This window comes from Amblyraja radiata, chromosome 19 (genome assembly GCF_010909765.2).
Source record: "Amblyraja radiata isolate CabotCenter1 chromosome 19, sAmbRad1.1.pri, whole genome shotgun sequence".
NCBI classification, from domain to species: Eukaryota; Metazoa; Chordata; class Chondrichthyes; order Rajiformes; family Rajidae; genus Amblyraja; species Amblyraja radiata.
Window position 1 is genome coordinate 45,043,390 of NC_045974.1, and position 16,601 is coordinate 45,059,990.

Genomic DNA, 16,601 nt, shown 5'->3' on the forward strand with positions numbered 1-16,601 from the left:
CAAACTCCCGCAATGCTTTCGCGTCTTCTGTCTGGATAGCTGTCCAAGCGTAGGACTTCTTCATGTGAATGTCTTTGGATCATGGAAGTTTAAAGGGACTTTTATGTAGTGTGTCGGCAGCGAGCGGCGACTACGGAGGGTTCAACAGCCCCGACCACGAGTGAACAAAAGGGGAAGATGATTGAACTTTATTACCTTCCATCACAGTGAGGAATGTGGATTCCACTGTGGTGGTTGTTTATGTTAGATTTTATTTTATGTGGCTGTGTGTCTTGTTGCTTTTTAACCAATATGGCTGTATGGTAACTCAAATATCACTGTACCTTAATTGGTGCATGTGACAATAAATTCCAACTAGAACTTGATCAGCTTTTGTCTATATATTTAAAAAAAAAGGATAATGCTGACTGATCGTGCACAATTGTGACGGCTTGTTTTCAAAGACAGGACAGGGGCATTCCCTGAGGGATTTGGGTGGTTGGAAGAGGTTTTGTCCGTGTTTTTTTCCCTCGGTTGTTGTCCGGGGAGGATGGAGGCGGCACTCGGCCCGTCGGGGCTAGGATGCGCGGGACGAAGGCTGAGCTTGGATTGAGGGTTGGAAGGCTGAGCTCGCCTACCCAGCCCCGACCCGCATACGGTCCACCACGGAGGGGGAAGCGAGCAAACTCCACACGGACAGCGTCGGTGGTCGCCCCGCCTGGAGACAGGCCCTTCCATCCATGCTACCCACGGCTTTCTGCAACACAATCTTGCACTATTCTGCACTGGATATTGCATTTATTGCGTTTGTCATCTCTGTATGTACACTTTGTTCTGGCGGCTGCGTGTGAACGGGCGATTTCATCGCCTCCTGATCGATGTGCAGAACAAACGAATGAAGCATCTGGAACACAGTTCTCCTGGGTTGTTGCAGGCTGAAGCATCAAACTACTACCCTGTTGAGCTGCGTCAGTCCCACAGCACAGAAACACACAGTCACGCCTATCGAAGCTAGTCCCACATGCCCACGTCTGGCCGCTAACCTGCTCTGCCTTTCCCACCCATGCCTTTAGAAAGGTGACGAGGAGGAATTTATTTAGCCGGAGGGTGGTGAATCTGTGGAATTCATTGCCAAGTCACCGGATATGGTTTAGATTTTAGAGATACTGTGCGGAAACAGGACCTTTGGCCCAACGAGTCCTCGCCAACCAGTGATCACCCCGTACTTGCCCACACCGACCAACATGCTCCATCCTACACACATTAGGGGCAATTTTACAGAAGCCAATTAACATACTAACTCGCAGGTCTTTGGAATACGGAAGGAAACCCGAGCACCCGGAGAAAATCCACGCAGGTCACAGGGAGAACGTGCAAACATCGTACAGACAACTCACATATTCAGGATGGAACCCGGGTCTCTGGCACTGTGAGGCAGCAACTCTACCGCTGCACAACTGTGTATTTTTGCTATCTATCATTTCATTTATTACTCACACCAGCAGAGTTGTGCACAAATGGTTCACATTAATAATGTCAATCTGAAGGGCAACCTTTCCACACAGAGGGTGGTGGGTGTATGGAATGAGCTGCCGAAGGAGGTAGTTAGGGCAGGGACTATCACAACATTTAAGAGACACTTGGATAGGACAGGTTTGGAGAGATATGGTCCAAACACGGGCAGGTGGGACTAGTGTAGATGGGGCATGTTGGTCGGGGTGGGACTAGTGTAGATGGGACATGTTGGTCGGGGTGGGACTAGTGTTGCTGTGATTTCCGAGAGAACGCCGCCACCTACAGCCGTCATTTGGGCCACCTCGCTCAGAGCCCCGTCCGCCTTCCTGGACCAGAGGATTTTTCCCATCGATGAAAAATCAGAGAGATAATATTGTTTTAAAAAAAATCACCATTCTCTCTGCTGCCCCCGCTGGCGGCAGAGGGAGAGACTATAAAACCCGGAAGTGTCATGGCTCACTCAGTCTCTGCCAGACCGAGGAAACCAGAGGGTCACGACTCTCTGAGCTGCGAATAACATTGAATGCTCGTCTACTCCACGGTGAGTCCCCGGGATGTGGTTTTCAGCAAATGTGTTTTGTAAGCTTGCTAAGTGCTTTTGCCCAGTTGGCTTTTTAAAGTGCTTTCAGCAAGACGAATGTCTTTTGTTGGCCTGCTGAGTGTTCTCTCCCCAATTGCTTGGCTTTTTTAAAGTGCATTTCAGCGAGCCGGCGGTGTCTGTCTGTCTGTCTATCGCGAGGGGGGGGGGGGGTAGTGGGAGTAAGTGGGTCGGTGGAGGGCGAGTGAGTGAGTGAGGCGGTGGTGTCTGTCTGTCTGTCTATCCCGGGGGGGGGGAGTGGGAGTAGGTGGGTCAGTGGGCGCGAGTGAGTGAGTGAGCCGGTGGTGTCTGTCTATCTATCGGGGGAGGGGGGGGGGAGTGGGAGTAGATGGGTCAGTGGGGGCGAGCGAATGAGTGAGTGAGTGCGCCAGTGTCTGTCTGTCTATCTATCGCGATGGGGTGGGGGGGAGGGCAGTGGGAGTAGATAGGTCAGTGGGGGCGAGTGAGTGAGTGAGCGAGAGTGAGCCGGTGTCTGTCTGTCTGTCTGCCTATCGCGAGGGGGGGGGTGCAGTGGGAGTAGATGGGTCAGTGTGAGCGAGTGAGTGAGCGAGTGAGCCGGTGTCTGTCTGTCTATCGGGGGGGGGGGGAGTGGGAGTAGATGGGTCAGTGGGGCCGAGTGAGTGAGTGAGCCGGTGGTGTCTGTCTATCGGGTGGGGGGGGGGGATGGGCGTAGATGGGTCAGTGGGGGCGAGTGAGTGAGTGAGCCGGTGGTGTCTGTCTGTCTATCGGGGGGGGGGGTGGAGTAGGTGGGTCAGTAGGGGCGAGTGAGTGAGTGAGCCGGTGTCTGTCTGTCTGTCTATCGCGGGGGGGGGGGCGGCTTCAACATCCCCGACACTGACTCCGCCCCCTCCCTCCAAGCGCCAACCCCAGTGACGTCAAGGTGCCGGGCGGGCGCGCGGTCAGTGAATGTTTGTCTCCCGGTGCGAGGCGCCCTGCGCCGTGACGTCACTTCCGCCCGCTCTTCGCCATGACTTCACACCGCCCGCCCGACGCCGTGACGTCAACCCGCCCGCCCGCCCCCCGATCCCCAGCAAAGATATTGCTCAACATCTTTGGTGAAGGAGCCGGCGGATGGATGGTCCTCCAATTCAATTCAAAGTACTTTATTCATCCCCAAGAGGCAATTTAAAAGGGCGCATTACAGTAGCTTTTAAAAAAAAAGAAAGGGACACAAACAACGTAACGAAGAGACAAACATTCAAAGCTACTCTCTGCACCGACCGGATCGACCGCACGAGCAGTGATCCGGCAAGGATTGGGTTGTCAGCAGCGATACAATAATAAAGAACACACAAAATGTAACACAAATATCCACCACAGCATTCATCACTGTGGTGGAAGGCACAAACATTTGGCCAGTCCTCCTCCATTTCCCCCCGTGGACAGGACCAGAGTCCAGAGTCAGTCCAGGATCGGCTCTTCCTCACCGGAGACCGCGGCTTTAGATTGTTGTAGGCCGCAGGCCGGTCCTCCAGGCGGGCGAGCGGATCACAGATGGTCCTCCAGCGCAGGCGGGGTGACAGGTGAGTGGTGTGTGGGGGGGGGGGGGGGGGGGGGGGGGGGGGGGGGGGGGGGGGGGGGGGGAGTTGATGGTGATGTGGAGCCGCCGCACGGACCTGGAGCGTCGACCAGCGAGGCTCCGCGTCTCATCAACCGTCCGCTAACTGTCGCTCGCCCGCGCCGTGACGTCAGCATGCCCCACCCATCCTGCGCCGTGACGTCCACCCGCCCCGCCCACCCTGCGCCGTGACGTCCCCGTCATTGCGAAGCCGTTGCTTCAGCAGGAAGCTGCAAGATGGCGGTTTGTTTTTAAATGGCGCCAGCGATTGTGACGCAGGGACAGACGGGCAGCGGCTGTGGAGACAAGAGAAACTGCGGCGGCGGCGGCGGCTGTGGGTTCACATACACTCCCGCTCACTGAAGGTAAAATGCTTCAGTCACTTGGGCATAGAGTGTGGAGACAGACAGAGAAAGTGCTGGAGTAACTCAGCTGGAGTGAATGTGAGACAGCCACAGACAGACGGACGGGCAGCGATTGTGGTTTCAGCTCCACTCCCTGATGATGATGCTGCTGCCGCTGCCGCTCACTGAAGGTAAAATGCTGCGATCACTTGGTCATAGAGTGTGGAGACAGACCCTTCACCCAGCAATGTGTGGAGAGAGAGAGAGAAAGAAACAGAGACAGAAAGACAGACAGAGAGAGAGAGAGTGCTGGAGTAACTCAGCGGGCAATGGCCTTGCCATAAAGTGGGCAGGTGAAGATCCGCTGGACAGGCAGCATCTGTGGACAAGATAGACACAAATTGTAGCATTCTTACAAAATGTTGAGATTTTAAAAATCAAGTATAATTTATCCCATCAGATAAAGCATAAAAAGAAGTTTAATTTGACACCTAATTCACTTTCATTTCATATTTAAAAAGTTATGGCCATTTTCATACTCGGAAATTAGCACCTTGTTCCCTATTGTTTTTTCCTTGACTTAACACAAAAGCTGTGATCGAGGAAATCAAAAGCCCATAACTTTATTAAAAATTAAGAGAACTGAATGAAATTTTCAGTTATTATAGATTGAAGCATTCTGAAACAAATATGAAACAATCTTACTTGGATGACCTGAAATTAAAGCATATAATTAGTTAGTTACCTAATTGTAGCTAATTACATAATTCAATTACTAGATCTAAACATCTATCCATTTCTTAAGAAAAGATTTACATTTTTAAATAGCCTAAATGTCCAAATAACATTCACACAAGAATTCACAATATAACGATTTTAAAATCTCATTGTCATAAATTTATAGGCCAAATGGAAGGAATTTAGTGTTTAATTCCCGTAAATTAATGGCAATTTAAATCATCTTGCGAGTGGGATTTTGTGGAACGCGCTGGTTTGGAACGTTGCGGTTGCAGTGAATTTGAACCCCATGTCGGCAATTCCTCCGCCTACGCCGCATCTGTTCCCAGGATGAGACATTTCATACCAGGGCATCGGAAATGTCCTCGTTCTTCAGGGAACGGGGATTCCCCTCCGCCACCATAGATGAGGCTCACACCAGGGTCTCATCCATACCCCGTAACACTGCTCTCTCTCCCCATCCCCGCACACGCAACAAGGGCAGAGTCCCTCTGGTCCTCACCTTTCACCCCACCAGCCGGCAAATACAACACATAATCCTCCGCCATTTCCGCCACCATCCAACGTGACCCCACCACTCGCCACATCTTCCCATCTCCCCCCATGTCTGCCTTCCGCAAAGACCGCTCCCTCTGCAACTCCCTCGTCAATTCTTCCCTTCCCTCCCGCACCACCCCCTCCCTGGGCACTTTCCGTTGCAACCGCAAGAAATGCAACACCTGTCCCTTCACCTCCCCCCTCGACTCCATTCAAGGTCCCAAGCAGTCGTTCCAGGTGCGACAAAGGTTCACCTGTATCTCCTCCAACCTCATCTACTGCATCCGCTGCTCTAGATGTCAGCTGATTTACATCGGTGAGACCAAGCGTAGGTTGGGCGACCGTTTCGCCGAACACCTCCGCTCAGTCCGCAATAACCTACCTGACCTCCCGGTGGCTCAGCACTTCAACTCCCCCTCCCATTCCCAATCCGACCTCTCTGTCCTGGGTCTCCTCCATTGCCAGAGTGAGCAACAGCGGAAATTGGAGGAACAGCACCTCATATTCCGTCTGGGGTCCTTGCGTCCTTATGGCATCAACATTGAATTCCCCCAATTTGGCTAGCCTGTGCTGTCTCCTCCCCTTCCTTCACCCTCTAGCTGTCTCCTCCCACCCTCCCATCCGCCCGCCCTCGGGCTCCTCCTCCTCCTCCCTTTTTCCTTCTTTCTTTCCCCACCCCCATCAGTCTGAAGAAGGGTTTCGGCCCGAAACGTCGCCTATTTCCTTCGCTCCATAGATGCTGCTGCACCTGCTGAGTTTCCCCAGCAATTTTGTGTACCTTCGGCATGAGAAATACTGCCAGTTCGGATGGGCTCCTTCTCGCAACTTAAAATTTTGATTAAAGGCATCTTAAGAAGTACTTTTTAATGTAAAAATAAACAGCCTACCTTGCCTTGTCCCCTAAGTGAGATCCGTCCCGTTGTCGGCTTTCGGGGCTCTCGCTTAACCTTTTTTCCCTGTTGCCAGCCGGGCAACCTTGGCAGCTTTTTAGGTTGCCAAATGACAGTTTAGGTGGTCATTTAAGACGGCTTGCATGACGCGTGCGATAATGTGCTCGGACGAAGCGCGTAGTTACCAGTCGGAATTATAGGGTGATTTCACGAAAGGTCACTGGTTCATAGATCCTCACCCACATGACCGCAAAATCCAACTGGGGTACATGCGTCACTTCCGGTACATGTTATTGATGCTGAAAATGCGCACTTTCACACCCGTTAAAAACCGCGAAAACGACCCGTTTTTGAGCTGTAAATAACTGTGCCAGTCGGGATGACCGTCAGACACAGTTATCTTACTTTACAGTCCAGAAGCTAGATAAAAACGAAGGTGAATACAAGAGGGAGCTGAAGGGGCAACAACAGCGGAAGTGGTTAGCGGACATTTGCCGTGGAGATATAAAGATCGAAAATATCGGGAATTATCGCGTTTGCTCACTGCATTTCATCAAAAGTAAGGCATTATTGACGTTTTATCTTTATTCATTTGTTATATGAAAAGTTTTAAAAGTGAAAAATCCGTCAGTAAAATTAACAGCTGACAATTATCCCATTCCTTAGCTTGCATCTGAGTAAAATTTATTTCAAAACGCATTGATAGTTTACGATTATTTAAATGGTAAATGTAGCTTCAGAAGCGTTTTCATTTGCATGTTAAAACCCAGCTGAGAACCATGGGCGATTTTGCAATTTTACCTCTTGTATTTACCTTCGTTTTTATCTATCTTCTGGACTGTAAAGTAAAATAACTGTGTCTGACGATCACCCCGACTGGCACAGTTATTTACAGCTCACAAACGGGCAGTTTTCGCGGTTTTTAACTGGTTTGAAAGTTCCCGTTTTCAGCATCAATAACATGTACCGCTGTACCCCAGTTGGATTTTGCGGTCACGTGGGTGAGGATCTATGATCCAGTGACCTTTCGTGAAATCACCCTATACTCAATGAAGCATTCACATATTATTTCTGCTTCAAATAAAGTCACAAACTAAACATTCACCAATCAAGACATGATATATCCCACAATGACATGCAGCAAAATTATAAGACAGTATCTCAACTCTTTTAACACATTGCATTTAATGCAATTTCTATTAGTTCTTTCCACTTGCAAACAAAAATGTGATTGGATTATTCAGCGTATGATCAACCTCTGATACTCCATATTAAGAGCCGTTAAAATGAATTCTGTAATAACGTGTCAACGGTAGCAGTGACAATCGAACACTGCGGTTTTAATGTTTCACGTGTTCACAATTTAATTAATCCAACTTTATGGATTAAACAAATAATAACATTGGGAATTAAAACACATTTGATTGCATTCCATTATCAAACATAGTCAATATTAGCTCTGAAGACATTTTCGGGACAATAGGGTCAAGGAAGGGGGTGTGTGTGAATCAGTGCGGGGTGGATAGATGCTGGGGGGGGGGGGGTTAGAAGGCAGTCGGTGCAGAATGGATGGATTGAGGCAGGTGAATTAGTACGTGTTGGAGTTGGAGTAGGTAAAATTGTGAGGTGAGAGCATGGGGGGTGTCAGTGGTGTTGAATGGGGGGGGGTTCAGTACGGGATAGATGGGGGTAGACAAAAGTGCTGGAGAAACTCAGCGGGTGAGGCAGCATCTATGGAGCCAAGGAAATAGGCAACGTTTCGGGTCGAGACCCTTCTTCAGATGGTTTCCCCCATTCTTCTTGAATGGGAGGATCAGTACAGGATGGATGGGGGGGGGGGGGGTCGCAGGAAGAATGGGGTGGGGGGGCAATTCAGTGGATCGGAGGGTCTGTGCTGGATGAATGGGGAAGGTGCAGGGTAAATGGAGGGTGGGTCAGTACGGGATGCATGCTTGGATTACTACAGGATGGATGGGGGAATCAGTACAGGATGGATGGAGGAGGTGCAGGATGGATGGGAAAGGGGTAAGTACAGGGTGAATTGGGGAACCAGTGTAGGATGGATGGGGGGGGGGGGAGCGGGTATGGCGGCAGGAGAATTAATGTGAGGTGGATAGGGTGATCAGCGCAGGATGAATAGATTGGGGGGAGGGGAGCACGGGATGGCAGTGAGGACTGAATAGAGGTGGGAATGGGGATCAGTGCGGGATGTAGAGGAGGGGTCCCAGGATAAAGGGGCGGGGGGTGGAGGGGGTGTACGAGAGAGAGAGAGAGAGAGAGAGAGAGAGAAGGAGGGCGAGGTGGGGAGGAAGGAAGGTCAGCGCTCCTCGGACAACATCGCCCGCTGCCTTGGCCATTGGGAATTCCTCCCCACCGCCTCCCTTCTCCGGCAGCCAACGGTGCCGAGCGGTGCAGCTCAAAGATCATATAGCTATAGTATCTTTGGTGCAGCTGCTTCAGAAGTGTCGGAGCGAATGACGGGTCCCGCACAGCCGCAGCCGCAGCTGCGGCTCCATCACCAACTCCTCCCTGATAGCGCCCGCTGATTGCAAACCCGCTAGCGGCTCCATCTCCTCCTCCCCCCGCACCCTGCCCGCCCTGATAGCGGCCGCTGCTTGCAAATCCACTACCCGCGCTTTCAAAACAAAGCCTCCCGTACGCCGAGGACTCTCCCTCCTCCCGGCCTCGGCACGCAGGAGGGTTTGTTTTGAAAGCGCCGGGTAGTGGAGTTGCAAGCAGCGGCCATAGTCAGGATCATACCCGGGTCTCTGGCGGTGAGGCAGCAACTGTACCGCTGCACCACTGTGCCGCGCAGAATTATATAACGCTTTCCTCCGCCATAAATGCACACAATATGTGCTAGTAATGTCCTGTTTGCCAGCTTGTTGACCCTCTGTGTTCCCCTCCTGCAGGGTTTAGGAACCGTTGCTGTGGACGGAGAGTCGGACGCGAGCGGCCATTGAAGGCGTCCAGGGTGCCGGTGAACGGGATGAGCTTCGAGGAGCTGGGCTTCGATGGAGGACCACATGACGGGGCACAACAAGGAGAAGCATTATGAGTGCGACGTGTGTGGCAAGGCCTGGCAGTATCCGAGCCAGCTGGAGATCCACCGGCGGGTGCACACGGGAGAACGCCCCTTCGACTGCTCGGAGTGCGGCAAGAGCTTCACCAGCTCCAGCCACCGGCGGGTGCACAACAGTGAGCGACCCTTCACCTGTTCCGACTGCGGCAAAGCCTTCAAGTCTTCGCCGGACCTGAAGAGGCATAGGCGCGTGCACACTGGGGAGTGGCCCTACACCTGCAGCGACTGCGGCAAGGGCTTCATCCTCTCCAGCTACCTGGTGTCCCACCAGCACACTCACACCGGCGAGCGTCCGTACACCTGCGCCCAGTGCGGCAAGGGCTTCACCCATTCCAGTCACCTGCTGTCCCACCAACGCATCCACACCGGGGAACGGCCCTACACCTGCAGCGACTGCGGCAAGGGCTTCACCAAGTCCCACAGCCTGCTGGTGCACCAGCGCACCCACACCAGCGAGTGGCCCAACACCTGCGCCCAGTGCGGCAAGGGTTTCACCTCCTCTAGCAAGCTGCTGTCCCACCAGCGCACCCACACCGGGGAGCGGCCCTACACCTGCGCCCTGTGCGGCAAGAGTTTCACTCAGTCCAGCAACCTGCTGTCCCACCAGCGCACCCACACTGGCGAGCGCCCCTACACCTGCGCCCAGTGCGGCAAGGACTTCACCAGCTCCGGCACCCTGCTGGTGCACCAGCGCACCCACACCGGCGAACGCCCCTACACCTGCGCCCAGTGCGGTAAGGCCTTCTCCCGCTCCAGCAACCTGCTGTCCCACCAGCGCACGCACACCAGTGAGCGCCCCTACACCTGCGCCCAGTGCGGCACAGGCTTCACCCGCTCCAGCACCCTGCTGGAGCACCAGCGCACCCACACCGGTGAGCGCCCCTACACCTGCGCCCAGTGTGGCAAACGTTTCACCCGGTCCAGTCACCTGCTGGGGCACCAGCGCACCCACACCGGCGAGCGCCCCTACACCTGCACCCAGTGCGGCAAGGGCTTCGCTCGGTCCAGCAACCTGCTGTCCCACCAGCGCACCCACACCGGCGAGCGCCCCTACACCTGCACCCAGTGTGGCAAGGGCTTCACCAGCTCCAGCACCCTGCTGTCCCACCAGCGCATCCACACCGGCGAGCACCCCTACACCTGCAGCTACTGCGGCATGGGCTTCATGTGCTTCAGCAGCCTGCTGGTTCACCAGCGTACCCACACCGGGGAGCGGCCCTACACCTGCACCCAGTGCGGCAAGCGCTTCACCCGGTCCAGTCACCTGCTGTCCCACCAGCGCACCCACACCGGCGAGCGCCTCTTCACCTGCACCCAGTGAGGCAACGGCTTCACCCGCTCCGGCACCCTGCTGGATCACCAGTGCACCCACACTGGCGAGCGTCCCTACACCCGCTCCCAGTGCGGCAAGGGCTTCACTCGCTCCACCAAGCTGCTGTCCCACCAACGCCGGCGCCCGTCCTATCCCCAGCCCGGTGTGTGGAGAGCGTTTTGCCATGGCCTCCCACGCCCTGCCTCACCAGCGCGTGCACATCAGTGGCCAGCCCTATGACTGCCCGTACTGCGGTGAGGAGTTCGACAGCTCACGGGAGTTGCAGCAGCACCGGCGGACCCACGCCGGCGAGCAGCTGCTCCCACTGTGACAACAGAGCACAGAGGCTTCGGGAGCACAAGCGGATGCACACCGGAGAGAGACCCTTTGTGTGTGTTGAGTGTGGCAAGTGTTACACCCGCCTTGACAGGGCTCTCGCTTAACTTTTTTTCCCTGTTGCCAGCTGGGCAACCTTGGCAGCTTTTTAGGTTGCCAAATGACAGTTTAAGACGGCTTACATGACGCGTGCGATAATGTGCTCGGACGAAGCGCGTAGTTACCAGTCGGAACTATACTCAATGAAGCATTCACATATTATTTCTGCTTCAAATAAAGTCACAAACTAAACATTCACCAATCAAGACATGATATATCCCACAATGACATTCAGCAAAATTATAAGACAGTATCTCAACTCTTTTTACACATTGCAATTAATGCAATTTCTATTAGTTCTTTCCACTTCCAAACAAAAATGTGGTTGGATTATTCAGCATATGATCAACCTGCGTCAATAAATCCTGGACCATGGTAACATATATGCGTACGTATAGTTGTGGATGTTGCTCATTAAATAACTACAGTGCTGATACTCCATATTAAGAGCCGTTAAAATGAATTCTGTAATAACGTGTCAACGGTAGCAGTGACAATCGAACACTGCGGTTTTAATGTTTCACGTGTTCACAATTTAATTAATCCAACTTTATGGATTAAAACAAATAATAACATTGGGAATTAAAACACATTTGATTGCATTCCGTTATTAAACATAATCAATATTCGCTCTGAAGACATTTCCAGGACACTAGGGTCAGGGAAGGGGGTGTGTGTGAATCTGTGCGGGGTGGATAGCTGGCGGGGTGGGGGGCAGTCGGTGCAGAATGGATGGATTGAGGCAGGTGAATTAGTGCGTGTTGGTTGGAGTAGGTAAAATTGTGAGGGGAGAGCACGGGAGTTGTCAGTGGTGTTGAATGGGGGGGTTCAGTACGGGATGGATGGGGATAGACAAAAGTGCTGGAGAAACTCAGCGGGTGAGGCAGCATCTATGGAACGAAGGAAATAGGCAATGTTTCGGGTCGAGACCCTTCAGACTGTTCACCCCATTCTTCTTGAATGGGAGGATCAGTACAGGATGGGGGGGAGATCAGTACAGTGGATCGGAGGGTCTGTGCAGGATGTATGGGGAATCACTACAGGATGAATGGGGGAAGGTGCAGGGTAAATGGAGGGTTGGTCAGTACGGGATGAATGCGTGGATTAGTACAGGATGGATGGGGGAATCAGTACAGGATGGATGGGAAAGGGGTAAGTACAGGGTGAATTGGGGAACCAGTGTAGGATATATGGGGGGGGGGGTATGGCGGCAGCAGAATTAATGCGAGGTGGATAGGGTGATCAGCGCTGGATGAATAGATTGGGGGGGGGGAGATGGGGAGGGGAGCACAGGGGATGTCAGTGAGGACTGAATAGAGGCGGGAATGGGGATCAGTGCGGGATATAGAGGAGGGGTCCCAGGATAAAGGGGGCGAGGTGGGGAGGAAGCAAGGTCGGCGCTCCTCGGACAACATCGCCCGCTGCCTTGGCCGTTAGGAATTCCTCCCCACCACCTCACTCCTCCGCCAGCCAACGGTGCCGAGCGGTGCAGCTCTAAGATCCTATAGTTGTATCTTTGGTGCAGCTGCTTCAGAAGTGTCGGAGCGAATGACGGACCCCGCGCAGCAGCAGCCACAGCAACGGCTCCATCACTAACTGCTCCCTGATAGCGGCCGCTGCTTGCCTCCCCCTCCCTCCCGGCCTCGGCGTGCGGGAGGGTTTGTTTTGAAAGCGCCGGGTAGTGGATTTGCAAGCAGCGGCCGCTATCGGGGCGGGCGGGGGAGACGGAGATGGAGCCGCTATCGCGCCCACTGCTGCCTCTGTGCGGGACCCGTCATTCGCTCCGACACTTCGTCACCACGAACCTAGTATCTCACGCAATACAGCCGTCCCCGCCGACACAAAATGTCGCATTCCTTTTCTCCATAGATACTGCCTGAGCCGCGGAGTTTCTCCAGTTTTGTGTGTATCTTCGGTACAAACCAGTATCTGGTTGCCAAGCCGGGCAAAATGACTCGGTGTTTAGTTGCCCGGCGGCGTTTTGAGTGGTCAATGGCATCCGGGAAACCGTTAATTTCTTGCCCTGCAAAGTGAGGCCCACCGCAAATTGGAGGAACAGCACCTCATATTTTGCTTGGGTAGTTTACACCTCAGCGGTATGAACATTGGCTTCTCCAATTTCAGGTAGTCCTTGCTTTCTCCCTCCTTCCCCTCCCATTCCCAGCACTCCCGCAGCCTATTGTCTCCGCCTCTTCCTTTCTTTTACCCTGCCCCCACCCCTCCCGACATCAGTCTGAAGAAGGGTCTGGACATGAAACGTCGCCTATTTCCTTTGCTCCATAGATGCTTCCTCACCTGCTGAGTTTCTCCAGCATTTATGTCTACCCATTCACACAAGTTCTGTTATCCCACTTTCCTCACCCACTCCCTGCACATTAGGGGCAATTTTACAGAGACAAGTTAACCTACAAAGTCAATGCGTCTTTTGGATGTGGGAGGAAACCCACATGCTTGCAGGGAGAATGTGCAAATTCAACACAGACAGTGCCCGAGAACAGGATCGATCACAGATCTCTGGCGTGTGAGGCAGCAAGTCCACCAGCTGTGCCACTATATTTTATTTTCCAACACACAAAAAATTATACATTGATAACTTTGGTTACAAAAATAAAGAAACTATCCATTTTCAGTGTTAAATCTCTAAGTGACGCTATGTCCCCCTTTACAGCTACTGTATGTTTTAATTCAGTTCAAGGCTATTGGGGCAGTACATTGGCCATAGATTTGCTGCCTAAAATTGCCACAGACCCGGAATTGATCCTGAATATGGGTGGTGTCTGTATGGAGTTTTGTTTTCTCGTTTAAAACATTGTTTACAGAGTACTATGTTTACATATTTTGTTGTGCTGCTGCAAGTAAGGATTTCCTTGTTCTAACTGGGACGTGAGAGAATAAAACACACTTGACTTACGTCGCTGATGTGTAGGATAGAACTAGAGTACGGGTGATCGTTGGTCGGCGTGGACTCGGTGGGCCGAAGGGCCTGTTTCCACGCTGTATCATTAAATTAAACTAAAACACTAAAACCAGAGGAAATGTAAAGAAGGGTTTCTACCCGAAACGTCACCCAATTTTTTCTATCCAGAGATGCTGGCTGCTCCATCGAGTTCCCCCGCACAATTAAAGCATGGAATAGTCTTCACCCTACCATAGGTACCAACCAGACACAACTAAAATTAAGGTAGTCAAGAGTCAGAGTTTTATTGTCATGTGTCCCAGATAGGACAATGAAATTCTTGCTTGCTGCAGCACAACAGAATATGTAAACATAATACAGAACAGGAGATGAAAGTTCAGTGTGTCTATATACTATAGACCATGTATATACACAATAAATAAACAGATAAAATGCAATAGGCTGTTATTTTTCAGAGTTTGGAGTTTGGGTGCACCAGTTTAAATTCCATTTCGAATATTTTTGGAGGACCAGGAAACCAAGAAGCAAGAGTTACTCCAGGGAGTTACTGCCGCTCCAGGGAGTGATTCTGTGTTGTTTTTCACCGGACAGCAATGGCGGCCAGAACTCCCACAATGCAAAAGGTGGGAGAAAGTGGCCGACGCCGACCAGTTGCCGTGGCAGTGCGCATGTGCAGAGCCGCACTTGCGCACACCCACGGCCGATGATGTGCTCAGCGGCCGGCCGTGCCGAGCGGAGACCCGAGAGCCGAGCGCTGAGCCAAGAGCTAACGCCGAGGGGAGAGCCGAGACCCGGACACAGATGGCAGGCGGGTGTCCCGATTGCTTGCCAAGCCGGGCAAAATGGCATAGCTTTTAGGTTGACCGGCGGGACTGTAAGTTGCCATTGGCACCCGGGCCATCGCTAATTTCGAGCCCTGCAGAGGGGTGTAAAATGAGGGTAGAAGCAACAGGTAGCAAGGTGAAAAGTAAAAGTGGCAGGCAGACAAATCCAGGGCAAAAATAAAAAATGGCCACTTTTCAATATAATTGTTCAAGGGGTAAGAGTGTTGTAAAAAACAAGCCTGAAAGCTTTGAGTCTCAATGCAAGGAGCATTCGAAATAAGGTGGATGAGTTGAATGTGCAGATAGCTATTAATGACTATGATATAGTTGGAATCACGGAGACATGGCTCCAGGGTGACCAAGGCTGGGAGCTTAACATCCAGGGATACTCAATATTGAGGAGGGATAGACAGAAAGGAAATGGAGGTGGGGTAGCATTGCTGGTTAGAGAGGAAATTAACGCAATAGAAAGGAAGGACATTAACTTGGAGATTGTGGAATCGATATGGGTAGAGCTGCGAAACACTAAGAGGCAGAAAACGCTAGTGGGAGTTGTGTACAGGCCACCTAACAGTAGTAGTGGAGTTGGGGATGGCATCAAACAGGAAATTAGAAATGCGTGCAACAAAGGTAAAACAGTTATAATGGTTGACTTCAATCTACATATAGATTGGGTGAATCAAATTGGCAGGGGTGCTGAGGGAGAGGATTTCTTGGAATGTATGTGGGATAGTTTTCTAAACCAACATGTAGAGGAAACAACAAGAGAGCAGGCTATTCTAGACTGGGTATTTAGTAATGAGGAAGGGTTATTTAGCAGTCTTGTGCGTGGCCCCTTGGGCAAGAGTGACCATAATATGGTTGAGTTCTTCATTAGGATGGAAAGTGACATTGTTAATTCAGAAACAAGGGTCCTGAACTTAAAGAAAGTTAACTTTGAGGGCATGAGACGTGAATTGGTCAAGATAGACTGGCAATTGATTCTTAAAGGGTTGACGGTGGATATGCAATGGAAGGCATTTTAAGAATGTATGGATGATCTACAAAAATTTTCATCCCAGTTTGGCAAAAGAATAAATCAGGGAAGGTAGTGCATCCGTGGATAACAAGGGAAATCAGGGATAGTATCAAAACAAAAGATGAAGCGAACAAATTAGCCAGAAAAAGCAGCCTACCAGAGGACTGGGAGAATTTCAGAGTCCAGCAGAGGAGGGCAAAGGGCTTAATTAGGAAAGGGAAATAGATTATGAAATGTTATATTTGGCAGGGAACATTAAAAGCTGACTGCAAACGTTTTTATAGATATGTGAAGAGAAAAAAGGTTAGTTAAAACAAATGTAGGTCCCTTGCAGTCAGAAACAGGTGAATTGATCATGGGGAACAAGGACATGGCAGACCAATTGAATAACTACTTTGGTTCTGTCTTCACTAAGGAAGACATAAATAATCTGCCGGAAATAGCAGGGGACCGGGGGTCAAATGAGATGGAGGAACTGAGTGAAATCCAGGTTAGCCGGGAAGTGGTGTTAGGTAAATTGAATGGATTAAAGGCCGATAAATCCCCAGGGCCAGATAGGCTGCATCCCAGAGTACTTAAGGAAGTAGCCCCAGAATTAGTGGATGCATTAGTGATAATGTTTCAAAACGCTTTAGATTCTGGAGTAGTTCCTGAGGATTGGAGGGTAGCAAACGTAACCCCACTTTTTAAAAAGGGAGGGAGAGAGTAAACGGGGAATTACAGACCAGTTAGTCTAACATCGTAAGTGGGGAAACTGCTAGAGTCAGTTATTAAACATGGGATAGCAGCACATTTTGAAAGTGGTGAAATCATTGGACAAAGTCAGCATGGATTTACGAAAGGTAAATCATGTA

General features: G+C 51.3%; 1 protein-coding gene across 1 annotated transcript in view; it reads left to right on the forward strand.

Annotated features, from left to right (window-relative positions):
• Positions 1 to 12,584, forward strand: part of LOC116984199 (zinc finger protein 501-like) — a 17,945-nt gene extending 5,361 nt beyond the window's left edge. The window contains exons 3-6 of the mRNA XM_033038343.1: positions 3,877 to 4,015; positions 9,297 to 9,975; positions 10,564 to 10,716; positions 12,514 to 12,584. Of these exons, the coding sequence (XP_032894234.1) occupies positions 3,877 to 4,015; positions 9,297 to 9,975; positions 10,564 to 10,716; positions 12,514 to 12,584 (1,042 nt within the window). The remainder of the gene's footprint in view (positions 1 to 3,876; positions 4,016 to 9,296; positions 9,976 to 10,563; positions 10,717 to 12,513) is intronic.
• Positions 12,585 to 16,601: the final 4,017 nt, after the last annotated feature.